General features: G+C 36.7%; 1 protein-coding gene across 8 annotated transcripts in view; it reads right to left on the bottom strand.

Moving 5' to 3' along the window:
• The window catches only part of TENM3 (teneurin transmembrane protein 3), a 413,821-nt gene that overhangs the window by 124,426 nt on the left and 266,291 nt on the right, over positions 1-23,104 (bottom strand). For all 8 annotated transcript variants that reach the window (XM_082282288.1, XM_082282290.1, XM_082282291.1 and 5 more), the window contains one exon: positions 13,234-13,471. In XM_082282288.1, the coding sequence (XP_082138414.1) occupies positions 13,234-13,471 (238 nt within the window). The remainder of the gene's footprint in view (positions 1-13,233; positions 13,472-23,104) is intronic.

The raw sequence follows: 23,104 nt of genomic DNA, 5'->3' as shown, positions 1-23,104 counted from the left end.
TATACAGCAAATAAACACTCCTCATCTTAAGAGCTAAAATACCACTGATCCAGAATAAAACTGTATTCAGAAAATATGTGTTTAAAAGCCCTGAATCCTTTTGTGTATCATTGTACACTAACGGCACCTGAAAAATATGATACAGAATAAATCTATTCATTTGGTCATGTTCCTGAAAAGAGAGATTCCACTGTGATCAGTAAAAAATGTCCTAGTGCTACTGCAGAATAGGTTTTCTTCCAGCACGGTCTCCTATACTGTCCTAAATGCAATGTTTGGCCTGTTCCATGATGATCCAGTCAGTGATACATGGCTCTTCAGATCATTACACTGGAAGACAACTGGGGAAGAACAGCTCTAACACTCAGAAGACTGCACTACAAAAGGCATCCAATGTCAGAAATGATCTCTGGCCTGTACTTCTGATGGAGGTGTCTGTCTAAAAACCAGTGTACGGGGTAGGATTCCTGAAAGCATATGCAGAAGAGTGAGAAAGTTAGTTTATTCCAAAAATGGTGGAGAAAGAGATAACTTATTTGATAGAGAACATTTACAAAAGCTGTGTAAAACTGTAACCAAATAAGCAGAAACAGGAATTACTGCAGTAGAGCAGACCATCAGCAACAACACCCTGTCTGAAAGTGGCCAGTACAAAGGGAAGGAATGAATGCCTTCCAGTCTACTTACTCACTAACAGCTTGCACATTCTCTAACCAGTCCAAAACTCATGCTCTCACTGATGTCTTGTGGCATTTTGTTCTGTAGGCTAAACATGCAATATATCAAAATATATTTTCTTCTACCAATTTAAATTTAAATTCAACTGATTATTCCCTTGTTGTTGTATAATGAGTATGTACTGTTTGCCCCGCAGAACACAAAGACAAATTTTTATAATACTACTGTTTGAATCACTATATTTTTAGGGTAAAACACACAAAAGCATTAAGAACTAATTGCCTCAAGCAAAAAAGCAAAACTTAGGCTTTTTATGGGTCAGGCAAAGGCAACTGTGGAGATGAGGAAAGCTATTTTCAGATACCTGTTGTTTCAGTGCAGAATAAATCAAAACTGACATTTGGAAGTTGACAGAATAGAAAGTGACCTGAGGAGAGGTGAAAGAGGAAAGAAAAACTATCCCTAACATTTTTTGCATTTGTTTCTTTTACCTCTAGGTATCAAAATATCCCCATATATTTAGATATATCTGGGATGCTCTAAAAATTTCTTTCATGTAAGCAAAAAGTCCACGAATTTGTTTTATTTGACTCATCTCTTGCCCTGGCAATTTGAGAAAAACCCTGGACACAATAGCAATCACCAGCACAGGAGACCACTGTAGACTCAAAAGATCACTGTACTTTACTGGACTCTTCCAGCTAAGGCAATGCCATTCTGTTTTCTGTAATCAAAAATTAAATATTTTATGAAATGAGCACACCAATTTTTACATAGTGGAGCATAGGTTAATCTTCCTCCCCAAACCAACTCAAATCTGCCAGTGTCTAACTCTATTAAAAATTATCTACTTGCCTTGAAGGTGTTGAATCTGTGGACATTATTACATGAATTAACACATTTTTAAGCAAGCCCGGGTAAAATGTCTTATGCATTCTGCTAAGGTCCTCAGTCTTTCAGCCTGGATTCACTGCAAGGCACAAGATGTAATCTACACCTTAGACACTTAGAATTAGAAACACATCAATTGCTTTCTCCTAAGGCTCCAGAGGTGGAGAAAAACTATCAAATCCACTTTGAGTGAATGCAAGTTGAGAGAAATGTAAATTTTAGTGAATTTGTGTTTTGGTGGCATAAATACTTCAGGAGACTCAACTCCTCTGCTTGGAATTCAATAGTACTCCTATTGATGGGTTTGATGTTTAATATAATGGTATTGCTGAATTCCTAGGCATAAAAACTGTTAACTATTCTGTTTTGTCATGAACACAACTGTGATGATTGCTCGCCTGAACCAAAAATAAACCACTGGATTTTGCCCCTCAAATGGTCCCAATTCATAATGCACCTATTTGGCGACAGAAGCAATCAATAATTTGGCTTTTCAAAAACCTTCTACAAAAGTTTGGCTGCATCATGAGGCCAGTGTAAGCAAATGAGACATAAGGGTAACTGCAACTTTATATTTTTATTTTTCTGATGTTTCAAATGGGCAGAATAGACTTTCAGACAGAACAGACTTCGAAGGTTTGGGAGCTCAACCTCAAATACATCATCACAGACACATGCAGGGATAGTGCGTGTCTATCTCTGTGTAAAGACATAGCATTTTACTTGCCATTTCCATTCAAAGAGATCAATTAATCTTAAGAAAGTTAAGGAGATAAGGGATACATCCAGCTGCAGCTATTTTAGTTTGCTCCAACTTCTCTCATTTAAGATTTTGTATTTGTCTCTCCCTGACTTTCCTTAATGAAAACTAGCTGAATTTTTCCCTCCTGGGAATGGGTTATCATGCTTTTTTGTTTGTTCAAAAACCCCTACAAGATACATTAACTGTCAGAACGAGGAGAAAACCATTAAACGTGTAAAAGACAGTGGTCCAAGATCACGATCAATCATAGTACTGCACCTACTGACTGGTGTGCCCTCTCTCTGCTGACAGACCCTATTCATGCTGGATTGAACTGGGGTCTCTGAGAGAGACCATGACCCTCACCTGCCACTTGACATTAGCGAGCTCTGCCCGATTCACTAATGGATAGACCACATCAATAAATACAATTCCTTGCACTGAGCTGAGGAAACAAATAGAAAGAAAAGATTAATCTCTGCCGACTGACATTATACGAAAGATGTAAAAGATAACAGAAATTACTGGCTAGGTTTCATTTGAACTCTGGTTCACTGATGCATGAGATAAGCTTTCCCAGCAGGCTCTAGCAGGAATTGAATTTTTGTTTCTCTGTGAACACTTTATGCCTGTCTTCAACTTCTTTTAATATTCTTCTGAGATGAAACCACGTAGCTGGTGGTGTTTGCCCTTAGCACAAGCTTATGACTGACTTCCACAGAACCATATGGCTGCACTTAACATAACTCCAAGCCAGCACAGAAATTGTGTTATGCTGTGAATTTGTCTTAGTTTATTTTCTGGGCAGAATTGCAATTAAAAAATTGCTTAGGAAGAGATAAAAGTGAATTTCCCCTTCCTTGGGGTCAGTATTAATGCTATCACAATCCTGGAAAAAGCTCCAAGATCACATCAGATGAAATGATGATCAAAGTTTGGAGGAAAGAAAGAAGGAGAAGGCAGCTATTATCCATATGCAAAAACAGAGGAAACATCTGTGGGAAATGGAGACAAGCCTCTTCTACCAGATTATTGAAATGTTTCAGAAAAGCACTTTACATATGGTAACACTTGCTTGAATTTGCTGGGTTTACACCAAGGACCCGCCTTCTTTGAAAATTGAACACTGAAATTCAAGAAAGAACAAAAGTTCTTCTAGGGCTAAAGTGTCTTCTTTACTGCTTGTGTGTTTTTTCACATCTGGCCCTTGCAGGCTACAGATCTGCTGGCTGCTAGAGAAAGGAATGGAGAAGTCAGGCATAGCAACTTGCAGCTGAAGCTTCAAAGAGCAATTCAGACAAGACAGTGCCCCAGTCTGCTGTGAAAGTCACCAGGACATGATGACTTGAAGGACTGAATGCTGACAAAAGCCCCGAACTTCCTCTCCTTTGGTGTTTTAATCTTCCTCTGCATCACCTCCACCTTCCTGGCAGTACAAGAAAGAAGACAGTGCTACAGGATGCAGAGGGCACCTGTTATCCTAGTATTTGTTTCTCCAAATTCAGATTCAGGCTGCTAGTTCTAGATCCCAGAGAAGGAGGAGTTCATTTCTGCATATCTATGATCAAAATGACCAGAATTATCAGATGGCTCTCCCAAGCCTGCTCCTTCGTGCTCCTCTCTGCTATGCTGCACTCTGTGAAGATGAACAAGGAGAACAAACAATGCTAAGCCACACTTTGCAGAAATGAACAAGGGAGTCCAATGCAAATAATGCCTTGTGCTGGGTGAACAAGGAAGGAAACCTGGCTCAACTGCAGTTACTCATACTGTTCATTGCAGAACAGTACCATTACTCACTTTCCAGATGAGAGTGAAACTAGATCAATGTATCACTGAAAAAATATCAAGTAGCTCTGTTGCCTTACAGGCTTCCTCTGGGTCTCTCAGAGGACTAGTACTTACACAGACTTCCACCTAGGTTACAGTAAGTGACTTGGCTCTTGATATTGTTGGTGATGTTCACTTCTGAAGGAGGCAGCAGTTGGGAGTGAACTTGGCAGCCCTTTATTGCACTTTCTGATACTGAATTCAGTATTTCTGATACAATATTCCTGCTATTGCAGTTCTCATCTCTCCAGAGGAAGGGAGACCAGAGGAAAGCATCTGAATTTTGCAGTGAGGACCTGAAATGCTTATGTGAGCAGTAAGGATTTATATTACAATTCCTTATCTTCTCTGCTCTTCTGGAATCATACCCCTAACAAGACAGAGACAGGAAAAGTTGTCTCTGAGATAAGACATTCTAACCGTAGCCAGTTCCTATCTTAAATATTTAGTAAGTTACAGTTTCCAGGGAGAAAATCAAAGAAATGTAGAGCACAACTACTCCTCCAATCTTTTTACTACCCTTGCTTCTTCATAAAGTTGAAAGAGAACAATTGCTTTAAATGTCTCAAAAGACACATGGAGAGTATTTCAAAAAGAAATACACTTTAAGAGAGACCCAGAGCTGCATTATGTACCCAAGGATTAACTCAGAATTTGGAACAAAGGCTGAAATTTTGTCTGGACTGACTGAGCTACTGGACATTTTAAAAGAAAATAAAACCAGAAGGAATTTAAAGAAGGGAAGTATTATTCTGCCAGTGACTGATAGCATCTGATTCTGCCTGAAGCTGCAAGCAGGCTGAAGATTCCATCATAATGGATGTGTGAACCTTAGCTCACTTACTGATGTCCATAGCAGTGTTTCTCTCACAATTTGGAGTCTATGGTAAGTCGTGATGAACTCTGTGCTGCCACTTCTACAGTATAAGCAGTCACTCACACAGCCACAGTCTGTCACTACAGCAACAGCACTGTCACAACCTCTGAGCTACAGCGACTGTGGCCAACTTGGCGACTGTGCACACACGTGATGCAACAGTCATTCCTATTTTCCAGCCCTTGTTCCTTGCTGAAAACTTGAATACTATGCTTGCATTGTCTCTCATATGCAACATGCCAAGTTTCATAGAACTGAGAGACCACCATTCATGGATTCAAGGCAGAGGATTACATCTTATGCTCAGAGGAGGGTGATGCTTTATCTTTCATGGTTCTCATTTCTACACATAACTTTTTGCAGCTGAACTTCTCTTTGATCAATCAGCATTATCACAGATGCTGAATGCAGGCATTATACAGTTATCCAGGTCTTTGTTTTGCCATGACATTTGGTATTGTTTCCTCACCTGTTTGAATGCGACAGAAAGAATCTCCAGAATCTGTTAAAATTCCCTTCTGGTTCAACTTGACCTGCACTTATTGGGATGGTAAGCTCAGCTGCAGCCAAGGAACTGTAGAAAGAAGTTAGCTTTTAATTTTGCAAGTTTTCTGTGCTAGATTTATGATGTTGATGATAATTTTTTTCCTAAAGTGTTAACTTGTGATTTTATTTAAGAAAGTTTGGAGAAACTTTAGAAATCATATTGAAAGCTTTCTTATCTGCATAGGCCATCACAGATAGAAAATAATTGATTATTTCTGGCTTCTGTCATTAGTAGAGCATATGCCAGCAGCCAAGGTTTCTCACCATGTTGAGTCAGTCCTATAGGTGATGAGGTGCATGCAATTCAAAAGGATTTCACAAATAATCACAAGCAGTAAAGGACAATAAATTATCTCGGTTTTCATCCTAGATATTCAGCCTCTAGTTCTCTAGCATTTTATCTATGTCCCACCTTGCTTAACCAACAAGTCTTCGTTCCTTCTTGTGGACTAATCCATCTACCCACTCCTACTCCTTTTGTACTCAGCCTTTTTCAGTTTTCTCCTCTACCACTACTAAGTTTAATACAGCATGCCCTAAACTTAGCTCTCCTGAACTTTGTCCCCAACAGATGACAAAAATCCCCAATCAACTTCCTTGCAAAGAATTCGTACTTAAATACAACAGGAAGTTTTCAAACCCCAACCCTGGAAAAAATACGAAATTTTCAGAAAATGAGGGGACAATAGAAAACAGAAAATACAGAATATAGAAAAATATAGAAATAGAAAATACTAGCAAGCTTTATCAATAAGTAATACAAATACAGTCATTCACTGATCGTGAATCTTACATATTTTCAGATTTTGACACCTAAGTAACTTGTGGAATAGGACTATCACGTTAGGTAAAAGGAAAAAAGACTTCTTACTTCAAACTAAGCTGATTTGTCAACAGGTACACTAATATATGTTTATACATTAGAGAAGAGAATAAAGCCAACAATACATATCACTAAAATACAGATTTCCAGCTGTTTTATGATAATGAATGCACTGTGAATACATCTCTTGAAGCTATAAACAACTATTCTTTAGGTCTAGGCCTATGAATCATTAGAATTTCTATGTAAAATGTCTATTTCTATAATCATTCTTAACACTAAAATTGTCAAATTCATTGGATTAATATTCTCTCTGTAAGCCATACAAATGAAGAAATAGTATATCATAATGTAATACATGCATGACATGAAAACAAAGAAACAAATATATAATGATTCTAGCTGTGACACAGTATGTTAGTGACATTGATAAACTGAATCTTCATGCTGATAGCATGTTGTAGTCCCAAATCTATTATGCTTCAGAACTGATGTATTATTATCTCTGGACAACTTTCACACTAGGAGATGATCCCTGCTAGCATAATTTTGGGATAAAATGAAGGGATTACAGACAAGATAAATTTCATTGTATTGTTACCTGAATTAGTATCAGCAAACAGGAATTTCATAGTCCATTTGCTAAAATACTTACATTTGGTGATTCCATTACAAACATACAAAGCATAAACCAGGCATGGTTCTATTAACACTACCTCAGCATTTATGCATCTGAACCAGTATTGTATCGTAATTGTTCTACATGGAACAATAGTATTTGGCTTTGTTCTGTTTTAATACTATATGCTTACATTTTTACTTTGAAGAAAATATATTGGGATCTTCTGGCAAATATCTGCAATATCTTTGAGTTTGCTGATAATGGCTGACTAATTGAATTTAACATACCATTCTCTTCCTGCTGTTGATTTTAATTTGTGGCTAAGTGAAAGCTTAGGAGTTTTTGGGAGAAGCAAATCAATGTACTGTGTCAATATATATTACAGATTAATTACTGGGCAACTGCAGATCTCATTTAATCAAATAGCACATTGTCCCTTTTATAAAGTTAGGAGTTACCATTAGCAAAACAGAATTTGGACATAAAAATTTGACTTTTAGTGGAGTATAAACAAGCAAACAAAAAAGGGTAAATTTATGATCAACAGTTCAGAAATGGTACTGCTTTGTCAGGGTTTTTTTTTCTTTTTTTGTGTGTCTATGCACCAGAAACTAATTATATTGATTTGGCATAAGAATGCCAAAACATAGCTCCAAAATTAGACACAGATTATTGACAAAGTTAAGTAGATATGGAACAGTTCTACATTGTAAATTGAAATAGTAATTTATATGGAAATCTCTATTTACAGTTACTTACCAGCAGTTGCGATCTCCAACTAGCTGGTAAAAATATTATGGACTAGGTATGTAACTCTTCTTAACTTCTTTGATTGGTCTTCCTTTATGCTATATTAATAATGTCATAATATTTGTAAAAAATATTGGCTAAGTAGTAAATAAGTCACAAACTAAGAATCAGATCTCGCAAATGTGTAATCATGCAAATAGTTTGCAATGGCCTGCAGACTTGGGCCATAGAGAATTAATACGATGTCCATTGCATTCTTAATGTCTTAAAGCAAGCAAGATTTGGCAGTCAGAGTTTCCATTTTGTATCTACTATGAGTCAGTATGACATTATTTAGACTAATTTTTAAAAAATCAGATGTAAGGCTGAGTAAGTTTGTTCCAGATGTTTTCCTATCACAATAATTTTTTTTCAAATCACACTTTGTCTTCTGTGTCAACAGTTAGCATCATGCAAACACTTAAGAGTCACATACCCATAACTGCTATCGTGATATGTTGGAGAAAACACATCCATCTCTATAAGGTTGTCATGACCATTTGCAAGGACTGCTTGACTTTCTAATTCTCTATACATAAAGATACAAAAAGATGAAATTAGAGGTGCAATTTCAAATTAAAGAATGGGATGATCCCACAAAAAAGAATTATACTAATTCTGTTGTGTAACTCTGTGCAAAACTGAATGTGGGATTTATCTGCCTTCCATGAAGTCTTCTGAACAACATGCTGGATTGCAGCCTGAAGACACAGTGTTATAAGGCTACCATGAGGTGACCGTTACCCTCTGGTGACCCCTTATTTATGTGCAAGTCCTTGAATAAAATTCCTCACTGCTGCCTGTGGCAAGACAGGCTTAAGGACTGAACAGTGCATAGTGGGGGATGTTGTTTACTTGATGAGACTGGATCAGAGATGAAGTAATAAAAGTGAACTGAGACTATTAAAAGACAGCCTCTTGCTGGCTATCTGGCACAGCCAGCCAGCCAGCAAAATACACAGAGGGCTGGCTACCAGAGCGAATGGGGATCTCATGTTCTGCAAATGACAATGTGCAGCAGCAGGAGAGGCAAAGGAAGCATCACAGACTCTGGTTCTCTCAGGGAATAGTGAGGAAATGACGAGGCCAAACGAAGTAAGCCACTATTATTTTATTTAGAACTGCATATTTGCAGGGAATGATAACATAAAATACTTGGGTCCATTCTTATTTCAGTGACTGTGTACCTCTAAAAACAGGAATGATAAACTCAAGGAATACTGTGCAAATGCTACTGAATTCTGGACTACTGGTGCTTGCCTAAGAGCCAAGGGACAAAATACACAGCATGATCAAATTCCAAGTACTTATGGTGACAGCAAGGGATATTTGACCAGGAAAGATGCCGGAGGGATCAAGCAAAAATCTAAAGCAAGACACTACAGACATCAAAGGAAGCTTATAAAAGCATATGGGCTTGGTGTTTTAGGATTCAAACAGATGCTCAGTGAGAACCCGACAGTAAGAGAATGTCAGAAGAAAACAGAACTTTTTGACTTTAGTCTTTGAAAACAATACTTAATTCCTAATGTGTTTATATAATGATCCCATAATTATGGCATGTCAATTTTTCAAATGCATTCATGCTGTCAGCAATCTAAACAGAGTCCTGTTTCTTGAATTTGCAGATCAGCAACGTGACACACCTACAGTGATAAACAGGGTCTTCAGAAGAGCAGGACTTGAACTCCATCCCCAGTTTGTGCCTTTATTATGTACCATGCACCTTCTCAACAGAAGTAACATGTCTAATCAAGTCCATGTGTGAAAACCTGGAAGACTTACAGAACAGAACAATTTTGAATTTGATTAAACCAGGCACTGTTTTAGTGGGTAGAATGTGTAAAATAGCTGGTTTGAGCAGACTTTAACCTCTAGCAACACTGTGCTTTTGCAGACAATCAATCAGCCTCTACACAAATTTATTTAAAACTTCCCTGGAAACTATCAACACCCTTTCCACACCTTAATCAATACTGAAGGCAATTGGATCATTGGCAATCTACCCCAATAAAGAAATATGGGTATGTTCATCACACTTTAGGAGTTTCTAAAATCTTCACATTCTAAAATGAATTTTGAATCAAGTTTACAAAACAGGTTTGAAGTAACACATTCCAGGAACTGTCTATACTATTTCTGAGATATTCCAGTATTTTAATTAAATCCTTCAAAATGCTAAAATATTTTCCAGCCATCAAGTATTTCTTCAGCCAATTCCTTCTTTTTTCTTGGCCAAATAAGTAGGTAAGTATCTGAATACAGTAATGTACCTACCACTCTACTTTTAAGACTAAGTGGTAAAAGAAGACTAAGTAGTATCTGTATAAACTATGAAAAGCATGTTAGTTTCTTGGCTAGTTTCTATAAAAAATTCACAGTCCATCATACAAAATGCAGCCATCTTTGAAATGAGGTATTTTATGCACCAAATCTAGTAAGAAAAAGCAAAGCTCTTCTTTGATTCACTGGCACATTAGCACAGATTCTGGATAAGATTATATAATATTCTCAGAGATTTATTCCTTGACTGGAATATGTAAATTTCCCCTTCCCAACAAATTGATCTTTTACATTCAATACTTAAAATTAATGAAATACTTCCCAGGAAATGCACTAAGAGATGCTACCAGCTTATTTTTATCTACACATTTATGAGTTCTAACATACTTTTCCTCTGTCCATCTCTAACATTCATAATTGATTGTGCATTAGAAAAATTCTGCACATTCAAATATTTAACAGAGAGAGCATTTAAAGAAGTAATTTACTATGTATTTTTAAATATCAGTAATTTAGATTCTACTAAAACTAAGTCATGAGAATGTAACTACTGATACTGGTGCTCAAGAAATCATTACTAAAACTAGTAGGTGAATAAAAACTTAAAGTTCAATGATAATAAAAAACCTACTAATATTTAATTACTAAATCACCTTTTATCATATTGACTGAATATGACCTGACTCATAGTCATTTATTTGCATGACTTTGGCTGTCCAACCAGTAACTCAAGGAACAAAATGGAAAGCTTTTGATTTCTTCCAAAGTTCATACTATTCTCTAGTGCCGGTTCCTCCAGCAGATCTATTGGCTCTACAAATAAACCTAACTTACAGCAGGCTAGGGACCAGTCAAATAGTAAAGATCATTAAATGTGCAATGACGGGTCCTGCAGTCTGCAGGAAACCTGCAGGAAATATTCTCTTACTGTCTTGCTTTTTTTGTTAATGTAGATTTTACTGAGCCCAAATAGAGGGAAGACAATTTCTGCCTCTGCTTGGTAACCTTATTGTCATTTAAAGATGGCATCAAAGATGCAAGAAGCACTCACATAATTCAATTCATTCAAGTTACAGTTTTAGGTGCTCATAAACATTTAAGCAAAGAGTCTTTTTATATTTAAAAAAAATGTAAATTGGCCTTTCTGTTGGACATCACTGATCTGTTACCTCACAGTTCATCTACTTAGCCACTAACAGCAATGCTTCACACAAATGCATTAATTCTCATTAATAGTACTTTGCACAGAGCCAAACTGCAGTATGTTCTAGTAAATACACAACTGAATCCAATATTATGAAATACATATTTTGAAGTCACTTTCACTACTACTGCAGTGATAGGGACTAAAACCTCCTCCAGGCTTTGCAAATACATCCCTGTCTCCTACATGCACATACACATACCCAGCCAATTCACTGCTCACCTATACATGACAGCAAACTGTATGTCATTTTTATGTCACCCATCATCAGTATGAGCCTATAGAGCTAGAAAGATAATTGTGTATATATGCTGACATTCACATTCTCTACCTCTAAATGGCTGTCATCTAAGTCAGATAAAAAAAAAAGAGAAGGAAAAAACCCCCAACAATAAGCATAAGCTAGAATATTGCTAAAGAGGAAATAAACTTTCTTTTAGTCCAAGAAAAGGATGAAGAAAGAGACCTATCACAAAGTTGTTAATATAGTTGAAACTGAGCCTGAAAATCACACTCAGTAGGGAACCTTAACCAAAAGGGAAAAATCAATGACAAATAAGATGGGTACTTCACCTTCAGAGTTCCAACCAAGTAAGACTATTAGAAAAACCACAGTAGTAGGGCTGTGTCAGTTTTTACATGAAATTTTTACATTTAAACTCATTCGCAAGTGTTCAAAACTTGAACACTCAAAACACTCTTAGGTTTCCATCAGGAATATTTAAAAGATGAAAAGACTTTACAAAAAATACTTAAGGTTGGAAGTGGCATTCTCATTCAAGTAGTCCTACACCTTTTAAACACAATAAAAATATATATGTCAATAGAAGCAAACATCAAAGACCTTACCCATCTACCTGAGATTAACTAGCATCAGGAAAACATTAAACACCTTTTTCCCACTACAAATTTTTTTGTTCTATACGAAAATTCTTTCTTAATGTACTAGATTGTTTGAATATGATGATGAAATCTCTTCAGTGGAATGCTGTTCCACAGTGCTTATGTCTCATAAACAACACAGGAGAGTCCAAGAAAACTAAGAAAAGGAACAGCCATTCCAACTGTCTTACAGAGGAGCTGCCTGAAACATCTGTGGTGATAAAAACTACTTAAAAGAGAATCTTAAGGTCATGTATCTTTTAAATTAGTCAAAATCATCTTCGCTATCTATAAAACATAATTTAAAGGGATTCAAAGACTAAACCAAAGGGATTTCATAAACATTTTTGAGAATTACTGCCAACTTCACTATAGTAATAAATGCTCAGTTTAATAACTAAATTGGAATATTATGGCTTTCTTTAATAAAAAAATAGTGCTGATTGAATGTTACATGAGTACTAATTAATCACTGTAGGTAAATTCAGCTCTGTGCCAGTAAGTCCTATCAATTCTTTTTATAGATCATTCTGCATCTAAAAAAGCTAGTGTCACCCTTCATATTAGCTGCTTCTTTCCTAGAACCAGTTATCAAGGACAAATTTATCATTTATCACCAGAACTGAGTTCTTTTGTCTCACCAAATCCTAGGCACCTTTAAAAACACCTAGTTTCACATAAGTATTTCTTTAAAGGTACCAAGTATAAGAGTTGAAACTATTACTGAAAGTTATTTAACATTTGATCTGTATGACAGTATATATTTGACACATAACATATCTAGCAAGCAAGGCAAGAAATTTCTTCAAACAGGCAAAATTCACAGATTATGAACAGGAAGGAAAATGCTTGTCTGGAAAAATTAATATACTCATTACTTTGGAATAGGACTGTAAGGGAGAAGATTGTCATTGCAGATTTTAGAGTGAGGACATATTTTTTAGGACTGAAAACTTTTCAGTTTTGCTTGCTGAATGAGGGGAAGTATTAGCTGCGGGTCAACTTTCATTAAGCTAAATGTTTTCTTTAGAATTGCCAGAGTCTGTAGTAGTACCTAAGTAATTACCTGCTTTCCAGTGGCGCATTACTGCCAAGCACCCAGCTGTCCTGCAGCTGGACTGACTCAGGTGTGGTTTGCAGCTCGGCGGGCAAAGCAGCCGGCGGGGCCGGACTCTGATTCCTCCTATTTGTCAGTGAGTTTCTGTTAAGTGAGGTGATGGATGGGTGATGCTGTGCTGAATGTTGCTTGTGAGAAGGTGGCAAAGGCTGCAGGGTCGACTGGCCTTGGTTATTTGGAGGTTGTTCTAAGAAGAAAGAAAATTAAAGTTCGTTATACAACATCTTGGCATTTACTACAACCAAAGCAGAACGAGAAACTCAATTTAATCCTATCATCTAATATATTTGCATATTATTCTATTAGCAGACATTCAGTGACATTCTGTAAGAGCAAGTTTACCCTTGATACACCAAGTTCTAATTAATATACAACAGATGGTAAAATTGCTTTTGGTTTTAATTTCAGGTTTTTTTTTTAATCTGGTTTTATTAACACCTACAGAAAATAGCATCTGACAGATCCCCTAATGTGCCTTTAGACTTCAGCTTTTTTTAACAAACCAACCCTGAAATTAAATGGGTAATTTCAGTAGAACACAAAGGTTTTCAAAATGCATATAATCCCTGTAATTATTTAATGGAGTTTTTTAAGCTTTATTTAACTGCAATAAATTATTACAAGCTAGTTGCTAAACAGCAGTAGACTACTCTAGTTTAGTGCATTTCAAATAAGGCAGATCTGCACTATGATCTCCTAATAGATGCTAAGTATTCTTTAGCAGAAGGTCACTCTGTGAAGCAGATGTTGCTTCATGGATATTTAACAGACTGATTCACATCTGATTACAACGTCAGAAGACTCATATACTTAATGACCGTCACATCCATTAGAACACACACAGAACAGATTTTCCAATTTCACACCATGCAATATAACTACAGCTTGGAGGAAGTCACAGGTGATAAGAGAGTCAGGCCATCAAAACAAAAGGAAATATTTTCTGACTTAACCAAAGCACACAACGCCCATGAAGCTTAAACCCAAAACCTCAAAACAGCAAAACCTGCAAACAAATACCTCCATCAATGTTAGGTTTTAACAATCTCTTCTGTAAAATTAGGGCAAATAAGTCATAAATTGAAGACAAACCTTTTACAACACAATGCACACAAAATTAAAGAAACCTTGACACTTAATTTACCACAATTTAGCAGTGAATGATGACACTTAAACATGTAACACTTAACAATTATGTAATTCACATTGCAATATGTTTCCTAAACTAATGTAGCAGAACATACTTCATAATATAAATGCAAGTGTTAAGCAGAGCAGAAGATACAGGGCATGCACTTTTCTTGCAGTGCAAAAGCTTTCAGGTAGTTTTTAAATTAGTTGTTTGATTTCCATAAGCAATTCCCTTTTGGAACTGGTTATAACTGCAAATTGTTTCAAACTCAATAATAAAACACCGGTACAGAGAACACAGGAAAAGTATTTATGTTGAAACAGACGTTTCCAATAACTTACAGGTGACTACTATAAAATTAACTTAACTGTGAGCAATTTCCCAGGTCGTGAACATAAGACAATACAAAAATGTTAAGAAGTAGACTTAAATAGGAAAAACAAGTCTTTGGAATAATTTCCTTTCTGAGAACCACATTCTCCTTTCCAGTGATTTTTGTGTGGTCAACATGACTTTTGTCACAAACAACAGCAATGCTGAATCTCTCATTAAAAGAATGACAGCATTTATACTGCCAGTAAGATTTTCAACACCAAATCCCTAATATATTAATGAAAAATTCCCATCCAGGTAGGAACTGATCAGCTTTATCTTCACCAACACTGACACAAAGGCTGTCACTGCATATGATTACAATCACTATCAAGGGCTTTAAGCCACATTTCAACAAGCCAGCTAAAGGAAAAGTTAACAGACCAACGCTAGAGCAAAGAATTTTCCCCATATCTACTTAAAATTTTATCTGATTTAGATTACAAGCTATTTATCAGCTGGTGCAAAATTAATTGTGGCCTTATATTTTGTAATATATAGGTGCATGTGTGTATAAAAAATTATATATGTGCACATGTGTCTGTGTAAGTATTTACACATGTGTATATGCAAATATATCTGTATAAATTATTAATTACACTAATTAATTACAAAAATTACAGGAAAATGGCAGGTGGGATGAAGAAATTCACATTAATTTATTTTTAATCAGATAGATTAATTAAAATCGTTCTTAGGATCTGAATTTTCTTTTTTATTCCCCTTTTTGACTCTCCTACCCGCCTAGCCTTTTGGGACAGTTTTGCCATGATCAGTGCAAAACCCTCCTCCACTGAAGCTCCTACCAGCTAAAATATTATCCTGACATCCCTCTTGTTCATTAATTTCTCTTCTCACTTACAATCTCTGCTGAAAATCAATCTTTTAGTCTATCATTTTAGTACTAAAGGTCTTGCACCATTCTCTGCTAAAGACAAAGTAAAGGATTAATCATCGTTGTTCTCTTGCACAAAGATGGGTGTGAGTGCCAGGCTTGTCTCAGGTAGGTGTCAGACCTTCCCACACACTCTACTACCAGTGAGGAATACGGATAGCGAAGGTTCTATAAAGGATATTTATGTACTCCCCAAATAAATGCACAGATCCAATAATTACCCAGATAATGTGCTGGAAGAGTGAAGTTGTGTTACTCAGACCATAGGCCAGCTATTGAGAATTTAGATTATTCCCCTATAAATTTACTATGAACCAAAAGGCCCTTCTGCTATATAACATATAAACATTACTGACACTGAAGATACAGAGGAACATATCAAAGAAATTAAGAGAGGCTAGAAGGGAGCTAGAAGGCCACAGCAAGTGCAATTTAGCAAAGATCACTTGTCTTCCAATCCCACTTTCTCTCTCCATAGGATGCTGTCAAGTGACAATTTCTAGTGTCTGAGGGGGGCTTCAATTGGCAGGGGATCTACAGCTTCCTCAAAATCAAAAATGCCTGAAAAATGTGGAATGATTTATTTATTTTCTAATTGTGCAAAAGCTACAGGTAGAATTGCATTTAACAAGGTTAGATTTTCTATAAATCAACAGAGGTAAAATCTATATTCCTCTAAATTTCCTCAGTCTTACACTGTCATTCTGAACGAGAGATCACTCAGGACTGCTCTTTGGATCTTTTCTTCAACTGGCCAGATTTCCCCAATACACAGTTCTTCTGATTGCTGCACAATTTCTAACAAAACCCTTAATGTTGCACCACTGATTTGTGAGGAAGAGATAATCATCACAATAGTCATGTTTTGAATACTGCTCTTAAGCTGGAGCCAGATTCCCCTTCTCACTCTTTTAAGGAGTGAAGAGCTACAGAACAGCTTTCAGTATTACTGTGGTGTTCACAAAGATATCAGTCTTAGGGAGTAAAAGCCTCTCAACATCCCTGTGACACTGAAAATATTCTCACTGCAGAAGCAGGGAAACTGAGGCATATATGTTAGGTGATTCACACAGCTGTCCTGAGAAATCAGCATTACTGCCAGAATAGTTCCAGTTTTTTTTTGCTTTTCCTACTTAAGGAGTTTATAAGGACATTGGGAGTTTCATGACACGATACGTACTTCATAAACTCTGCAGCACTGGACACTACTCCCTGTAATAATAGCCCTGCATGTGCCACAATGTCTGGTGTCGAGACTCTGTAACTCCTCTTTCCTCCCTATCAACCAGTGTGTTGGAAAATGGGAGTCCTGGAGGGAAATACTTCTTCCCTTGGTTATTGAAAAGACAGCAGCCCTGGGACTTGGCCAGATCTCTCACAGCAAACCACTTATTAGAAGAAAAAGCATTCAAATCTGATAAAGTGCAATTGGGTTGAAATACATAAAAATTATTCCAGAAAGGTACAGTTGCTTTGCTTTAAACTGGATTTTAAATGCTATCTTAATTGATTTAATCAAAATGGGAATGTCTAATTTACACCAAAAATAAGCAGATATGGGTACAGGTAGGCTTATGTCTAAAAGTGTTAAGTTTAAATTATAATGTTCTTGTTCAGTCTAGACCTTAATGACTGTAGAGCAATCCCATTCATCTTAAAGAGAAGATTTCTGCAGCAAGAAGCAAATGTAACCTGGCCCATCAACCAGCCTGTCAAAGTTCTTCAGGTGCAACAAATAAACTCCATATTTTTGAGGCAGTTGTTGAGTAAGTCAGCATCAATAATTGTGTGTGTGAACATATGTACTGAACTCGGAAAAGTCACAAGAAATTTTGTAGAAAGCTGTCTTACTACAGTTACATGATTTTTGCAAAACATATTTAAATTGTTATTTACCCTAGGGAACCACAGTGAAGCAAAGCAGCCATTTCAATTGCAGAGGTAAATTATATGCAGCTCTGTAGCTTTTCACAAAACCTTTTCCTCTTTTATTTTTCAAAAAGTAATTTACATTTAATTAATTTTATCATTTAATTGTTACAGAATTTGAACAGCATATGAAGGAGAGACATTTATGATACCTACAGCCATGTGGGGGAGAGGGGTTAATACAGAGGCAGAAAAGCAGACCAAGTATCCATGAAAAAAAGTAATTTGTTTCATATTTTCTATAACAGATAGATCATTGAGACCTGTCAGCTAGCTACTCATCTAAGAAAAAGAGGTGATTTCCATTTGATAAGGATTAGGCTTTTAAACAGTGTATAATTAACGTGAACTTGGAGTTTCCATGACAAACACAAAAGCAAAGTCTTCCATTATGACATAAACATTTCAAATGTGAAAAAAAGAGTTATTCAATATCTATGTCTGAGAGACTCTTAACTCTTTCTGGTCAGGCTGCTCCCTTTCTATTCTCTTAGAAGAGTCTCTGCCATGGTAAAGAAAATATCCATAATACATACTAGAAGTAAGGATCTGGAGTAGACTGAATGTTTTAGAAAATTGGTAAAAAATACAACCTTTTGTTTGCAGGTCACTGGTCCCTGGTCTGCTAGCCCCTGACTGCTAGCAGTAAAAAGTAATTTCTCTAAGAACTGGTTTGATTTCCTCAACAAAACCCTTCAATGGACTTGAAATTTTACCTAACTGACACATGGCCATATCTCCAAAAGAACTGTAAGCAGAAGTGGGATTTACATCAGAAGTCCCTGCAAATTGAAGAGAGTGGGTATTATGACTTAATTAGTCCTAGAGCTCCCAGAGGAACTCTTTTTTAAACTACCTGCTTACAGAGGGTAAGACAGGCTACCTGTACTGCTACGGCCATGGCTTCAGGGATTCTGTGGGCAGTAAAACTGATCACTCCAGCTGGGAGCACCTTCCATGAGAAGCCACATTTAATTAATGAAAATGTAAAAAGGTTATGTGTTCAGAAAAAAAGGGAGTATTTAAGCGTTCATTTGTAATTAGGCACATCTGTCCTTTGAATGAACCACTGCTTCAGTTCAGTTTTTTCTGCCAGGGTGTGCAAGGCTCAAAGCTTCCTTTCTGATCGTTTACTACAAGCCATAGGGGTAATTCAAGACAAGTTGCTGTATGTACTTTTTTTGTGGCTAATCCCAACTATTTGCTTAGTCTTATTCACATCCAAATTGGCTCTGCTCTGCCAACTGCTTTAAGGATCCAAACCACATGCTCAGCCCAGGGAATGCAGTGACACACTGCCTACCACCAGAGGAGAGTCCTTTCACTCTGCTTTGTTGTCAGCTTGCCCATCCTTTTCTGTGTGGTTTACAATTAATGGACATAGAGATGGAAACAGAATTAACCTGAAGCCACTGCTGCTGACTTCCCCTTGAAGCACTCTGTGCTCCAGTGCTATATACACGGTGACAAGCATAAGGAGAAGTGACAAGGACACTTTGATCCAGACATGCACCTTGTGTGTGTGTGTATACTATTATAATATAAAATGGGCAAAAGGCAAACAAGTAGCTTGATCAAAGTGGGACAATGCTTGTCTCCTCATCAGTGCAATGCCTGTAGGGTCTGACAATCTGTCAAGCTACCTGGGAGTGAGAAACTCCCAGTGAATTTAATGCAGGATAAGCTCTGAAAGATTGCACTGCCTTGCTTATGATTGCCTTGTTTATGATCCTAAGTTTGGCAGAAATAATAAAGAAAACCTTAATTTTGTTATTTATATTACACATTTTCCTTTAGATCTCAGCATGACTTTACTTTTTAAAGAGAAATAAACACTTCTGCTCTGAATGGGAAGAATGACTTATTTGATTGTGGAGAAATGCAAAATGATCCCATGGTTCACATGTGGTGTCTGTCTAAGACCAGATGACGAGAGGAGAGAAATAGCTGGAGCTACCTGGAGGGCAGTAGGGTAGTCCCTAACATGCAACATTGGTGTTTAAAATTTAAAATTTTGTGTACTACAAAGTACGTGCTGATAATTTCCTACACCCTATAAGGACACTGTTCTTTAATATACACAGGAAGACAAAGAAACAAGTCATGCAAAATAACTGCAAGCTTTAGGAACTGAAGAAAAAATACTTTTACCAATGTCTTTCAGTTGTGTTATCCACAGGAGCTTTATACTTCCAGTTAAAGCTACACTTGTAACTTTGGCTGTTTCACATCCACTGAGCATAGTATTTCCCCTGAACAGCTTCATAGTGATAATATCTGTGCATTCTCAGATGTTTTGTAATTCAGCTCTCCCTAATGTTTTAGAACCTTACTGCAGAAATAGAAAGCACCAGTTACTAGTCTATTCACAAAAACTTTGTAAAGTATGTGAACTGAACTTTAAACTTGCTTGAAAGGCACATCTTTTTGTCCCTGATATTTTTAGTATAAACAAGCTGAAAAGCTATACCCTGTATGATATGTGACCCTCTGAAGATAGATAACATAACTTTCTATTTTATGGCATTTACTTTGAAAATCTGATTAAGATAGATGTCACCAGTTTGTAATTCTTCAATGTCATGTTGTCACAGTTCCCATCAGCAAGATGCTTTAAAGTCTTTCGATTAATATTGTATGCCAGAACTGAAATTACATCCTTTGTCGTTTAGTTCTTAATGGTGCAAGTGATATCTATCAAGTAGTGTTTTATGAAGCATGTGTGATTTTTATTACAGGCTGTTTTCACAAATCTTCTTCAGGTTTCATAAAGACTGTTCATGGTTCACAACAAATATGCCTTGCATTTAAAATCATGCCAATTCTCAATGGAAAATAAACCTTGGATTTTTCAGCAAGGTTTACGAATAGAACAAAACTCTTCCTTAATTTAAATCTGTATATAATCATCTTAATTAGCAAAGCAAAAATATTACTGTAAGCCCCTCCACTTTGCACGAGAACTCTATAGTATAAAAACCCTCCCAACAACAAAAAATGTAATAATGTATTCATAAGTTTCACAAGTAAAATGTTACATTTGCCAAATCTTCTAAGTGCTCTAATATTTAAAATAAAGATGGCACACAGGTAAAACAGAAGCTGCAACATTCCCCTCTAATCCAAGTACAACAAAGATCTCAATTTGCAGCATCCATATTTGTAAAACAAGATACACATAGTCAAAATTTCTTCAATTTACTGGAAACCAAATAGTTAGGGGCAGCTGAGAAGGAATCTTAGGGTTGGCTATTTTTGGTCAACTTGCCATTTAAGCAGAAATCTGCAAAGACAATAAAACTTAGGCCTTAGATGACACATGAGCAGAACATATTTTTCAAGTATTTTTTTGTTGAAAGACATAAAGAACTTTCTCTTGATGCCTAACAAAGTTAGGCAAATACACTGCAGGAAGAAATACTGCCCATTGAGAAGAAAGTGGGCATTTCTTCCACAGATGGTGGTGAAAGGAAAAATCACAGGATTTACTTCTTAAAGGTTTATTAAATGTTGTTTCCACTCTCTGTTGCTCACTGTGGGAACGGAACCAGCTCACTTTTAAAGCATTTTTTCCATTAGCTGGAATCGATTCTCAAGGCATTCCAACATAAACACCTCCAGCCTGCAACCACTCCATTAACCCCTTCAATTCATATGTAACACACAGTCAACATTATGGCAGGCAAAACCTGTTTAAGTTAAATACCATACAGTGATAATGTCTTCTTATCTGGTACTTGTATAGGGGCTAACAAAAGGTAGTTACAAAAACATGTGGGGCGAAAGAACTCAGATCTGGAGAACAAATACACCCGGCTCAAGGAAAACCACTGATGTTACCATCCGTAAGGCAGACATTTAAAGTAACAAAGTAAACTGGACTTTGCCAGTTTTCAACTGAATTGTGGAAGCTTAATCACCTTATGAAAGCCGAACCCGAGATAAATATTTCAGCTTCAGTGAAAAAAGCTGTAGTGGAACTAGTTCAGCAAACAACCTTCCTAATAGTGGCCTCTTTATCCCCAGAAGGATTTAAGAAGAAAGATGAAAAAAGAAAAACACAGAAACACTGCTAAAGTAAATTGAAATTTAACCTGCTGGGGTAACATGCTTAGGATTTTGCTCCACAAGAAAATGAAATAAAACGGAGAATATAAAACCCATGATGGCAACTATGCACACAGGATAAACGAGAAGCAATAGTGTACTTCCAATCCTGCTGTTGTATTACAGGAATGCCATCTCCTTCCACCCCAGCCTAACCCACACAGTAGTTAGCAGCAATACGAATAGACATTACTTATATTCTCTTTTTAGGACCTGAGGTTTGTAAAACCAAACAAAATCCTCCACTGGTAAAATGTCATTGACTTATTTCCAACAATTTACCTGGAGATCAAACTGGGAAAAGTTGGTATCACACTGTGAAAAATGAGAAAAGCTTGCTCACTTGAGATACAAAAATGACACTCAGCTTATATTATCCAGAGATTCAAAATATAATAATGCAGCCTTCAGTGGTGTGCTCCTGGCCTGGCTTCTCCACAGTGGAGTTCAGATGTTTTGCATGACTGTGGGCTCAGGGTTTTTTTCCCCACTGGGGCATAGCAGTCTCCTAGAGCAATAGCCTGTGAGGAGGGGGATCACCAAGACCACAGGCTTCACTTAGCCATAGTTTTTTCCATTCAGAATACACCTTTCCTGCATCTTCATAAATTAAATCATCTTTCATCCTTATTTAGAGTCAGAAGTGAGAAAGTTATGCAATTGTTCTTAGCTTCACACAATCTTCTTTGCTGCTAACTGATGGCAATCAGTGGAGAAACATGTTTTCAGTTAACAAATTGAAGGCTACCTCTTTAATCAGAGAATTCAGGTTTTGAAATGAAATAAAACAAGACATGAAGTCCAGCTGAAAGACTTTGTACGGGGAGAAAAAATTCAGCTTTCCAAAATGGTGACAGGGGACTGGAATCAATTTGAAAAACCTTTGAGTACATAGCCAAAACCTGCCTGTAAAACACAGGTAAAATGATGCAGAGTATGCCATTTCCCGCTTTGCTCACCCTGCACCTTATGCTTATTCTGAATACAGACAGACACTTAATTTTGACTGCAAAAATTGTGATTTATAAGTAATGTCAAAAAGAAGAGCCATGCTTCAGCTGTAAGCAGAATAAGTTCTACGATTCAGTCACAAAGACTGTGTGCTAATATGTGTAGTCGTCCCGTACCGCATGCTTAACTGGAGTTCAATGCAGTTTGCATTGCAAAGTCTGATGTATGACTTAATAGATTTCTTAGCATTTTCAAGTGTTAGATAATTCTGGTTCTTATCCAAAACCATTAATCCAGAGTGAGCTATGTGTAAGTTTATCTTCTGATTTTATTTCTTACCACTTCCAAGAAAAACAATTTACCAATGCTATTTATTTTAGAGGCATAGTCACTACTGTACAGGTTAAGAAAACCTAAACTCTTAAAACCTTTAA

The sequence above is a fragment of the Coloeus monedula genome (genome assembly GCF_965178545.1).
Source record: "Coloeus monedula genome assembly, chromosome: 5".
NCBI lineage: Eukaryota > Metazoa > Chordata > Aves > Passeriformes > Corvidae > Coloeus > Coloeus monedula.
The sequence above is the reverse complement of the archived record's forward strand: the minus strand, read 5'-3'. Positions and strand labels throughout refer to the sequence as shown.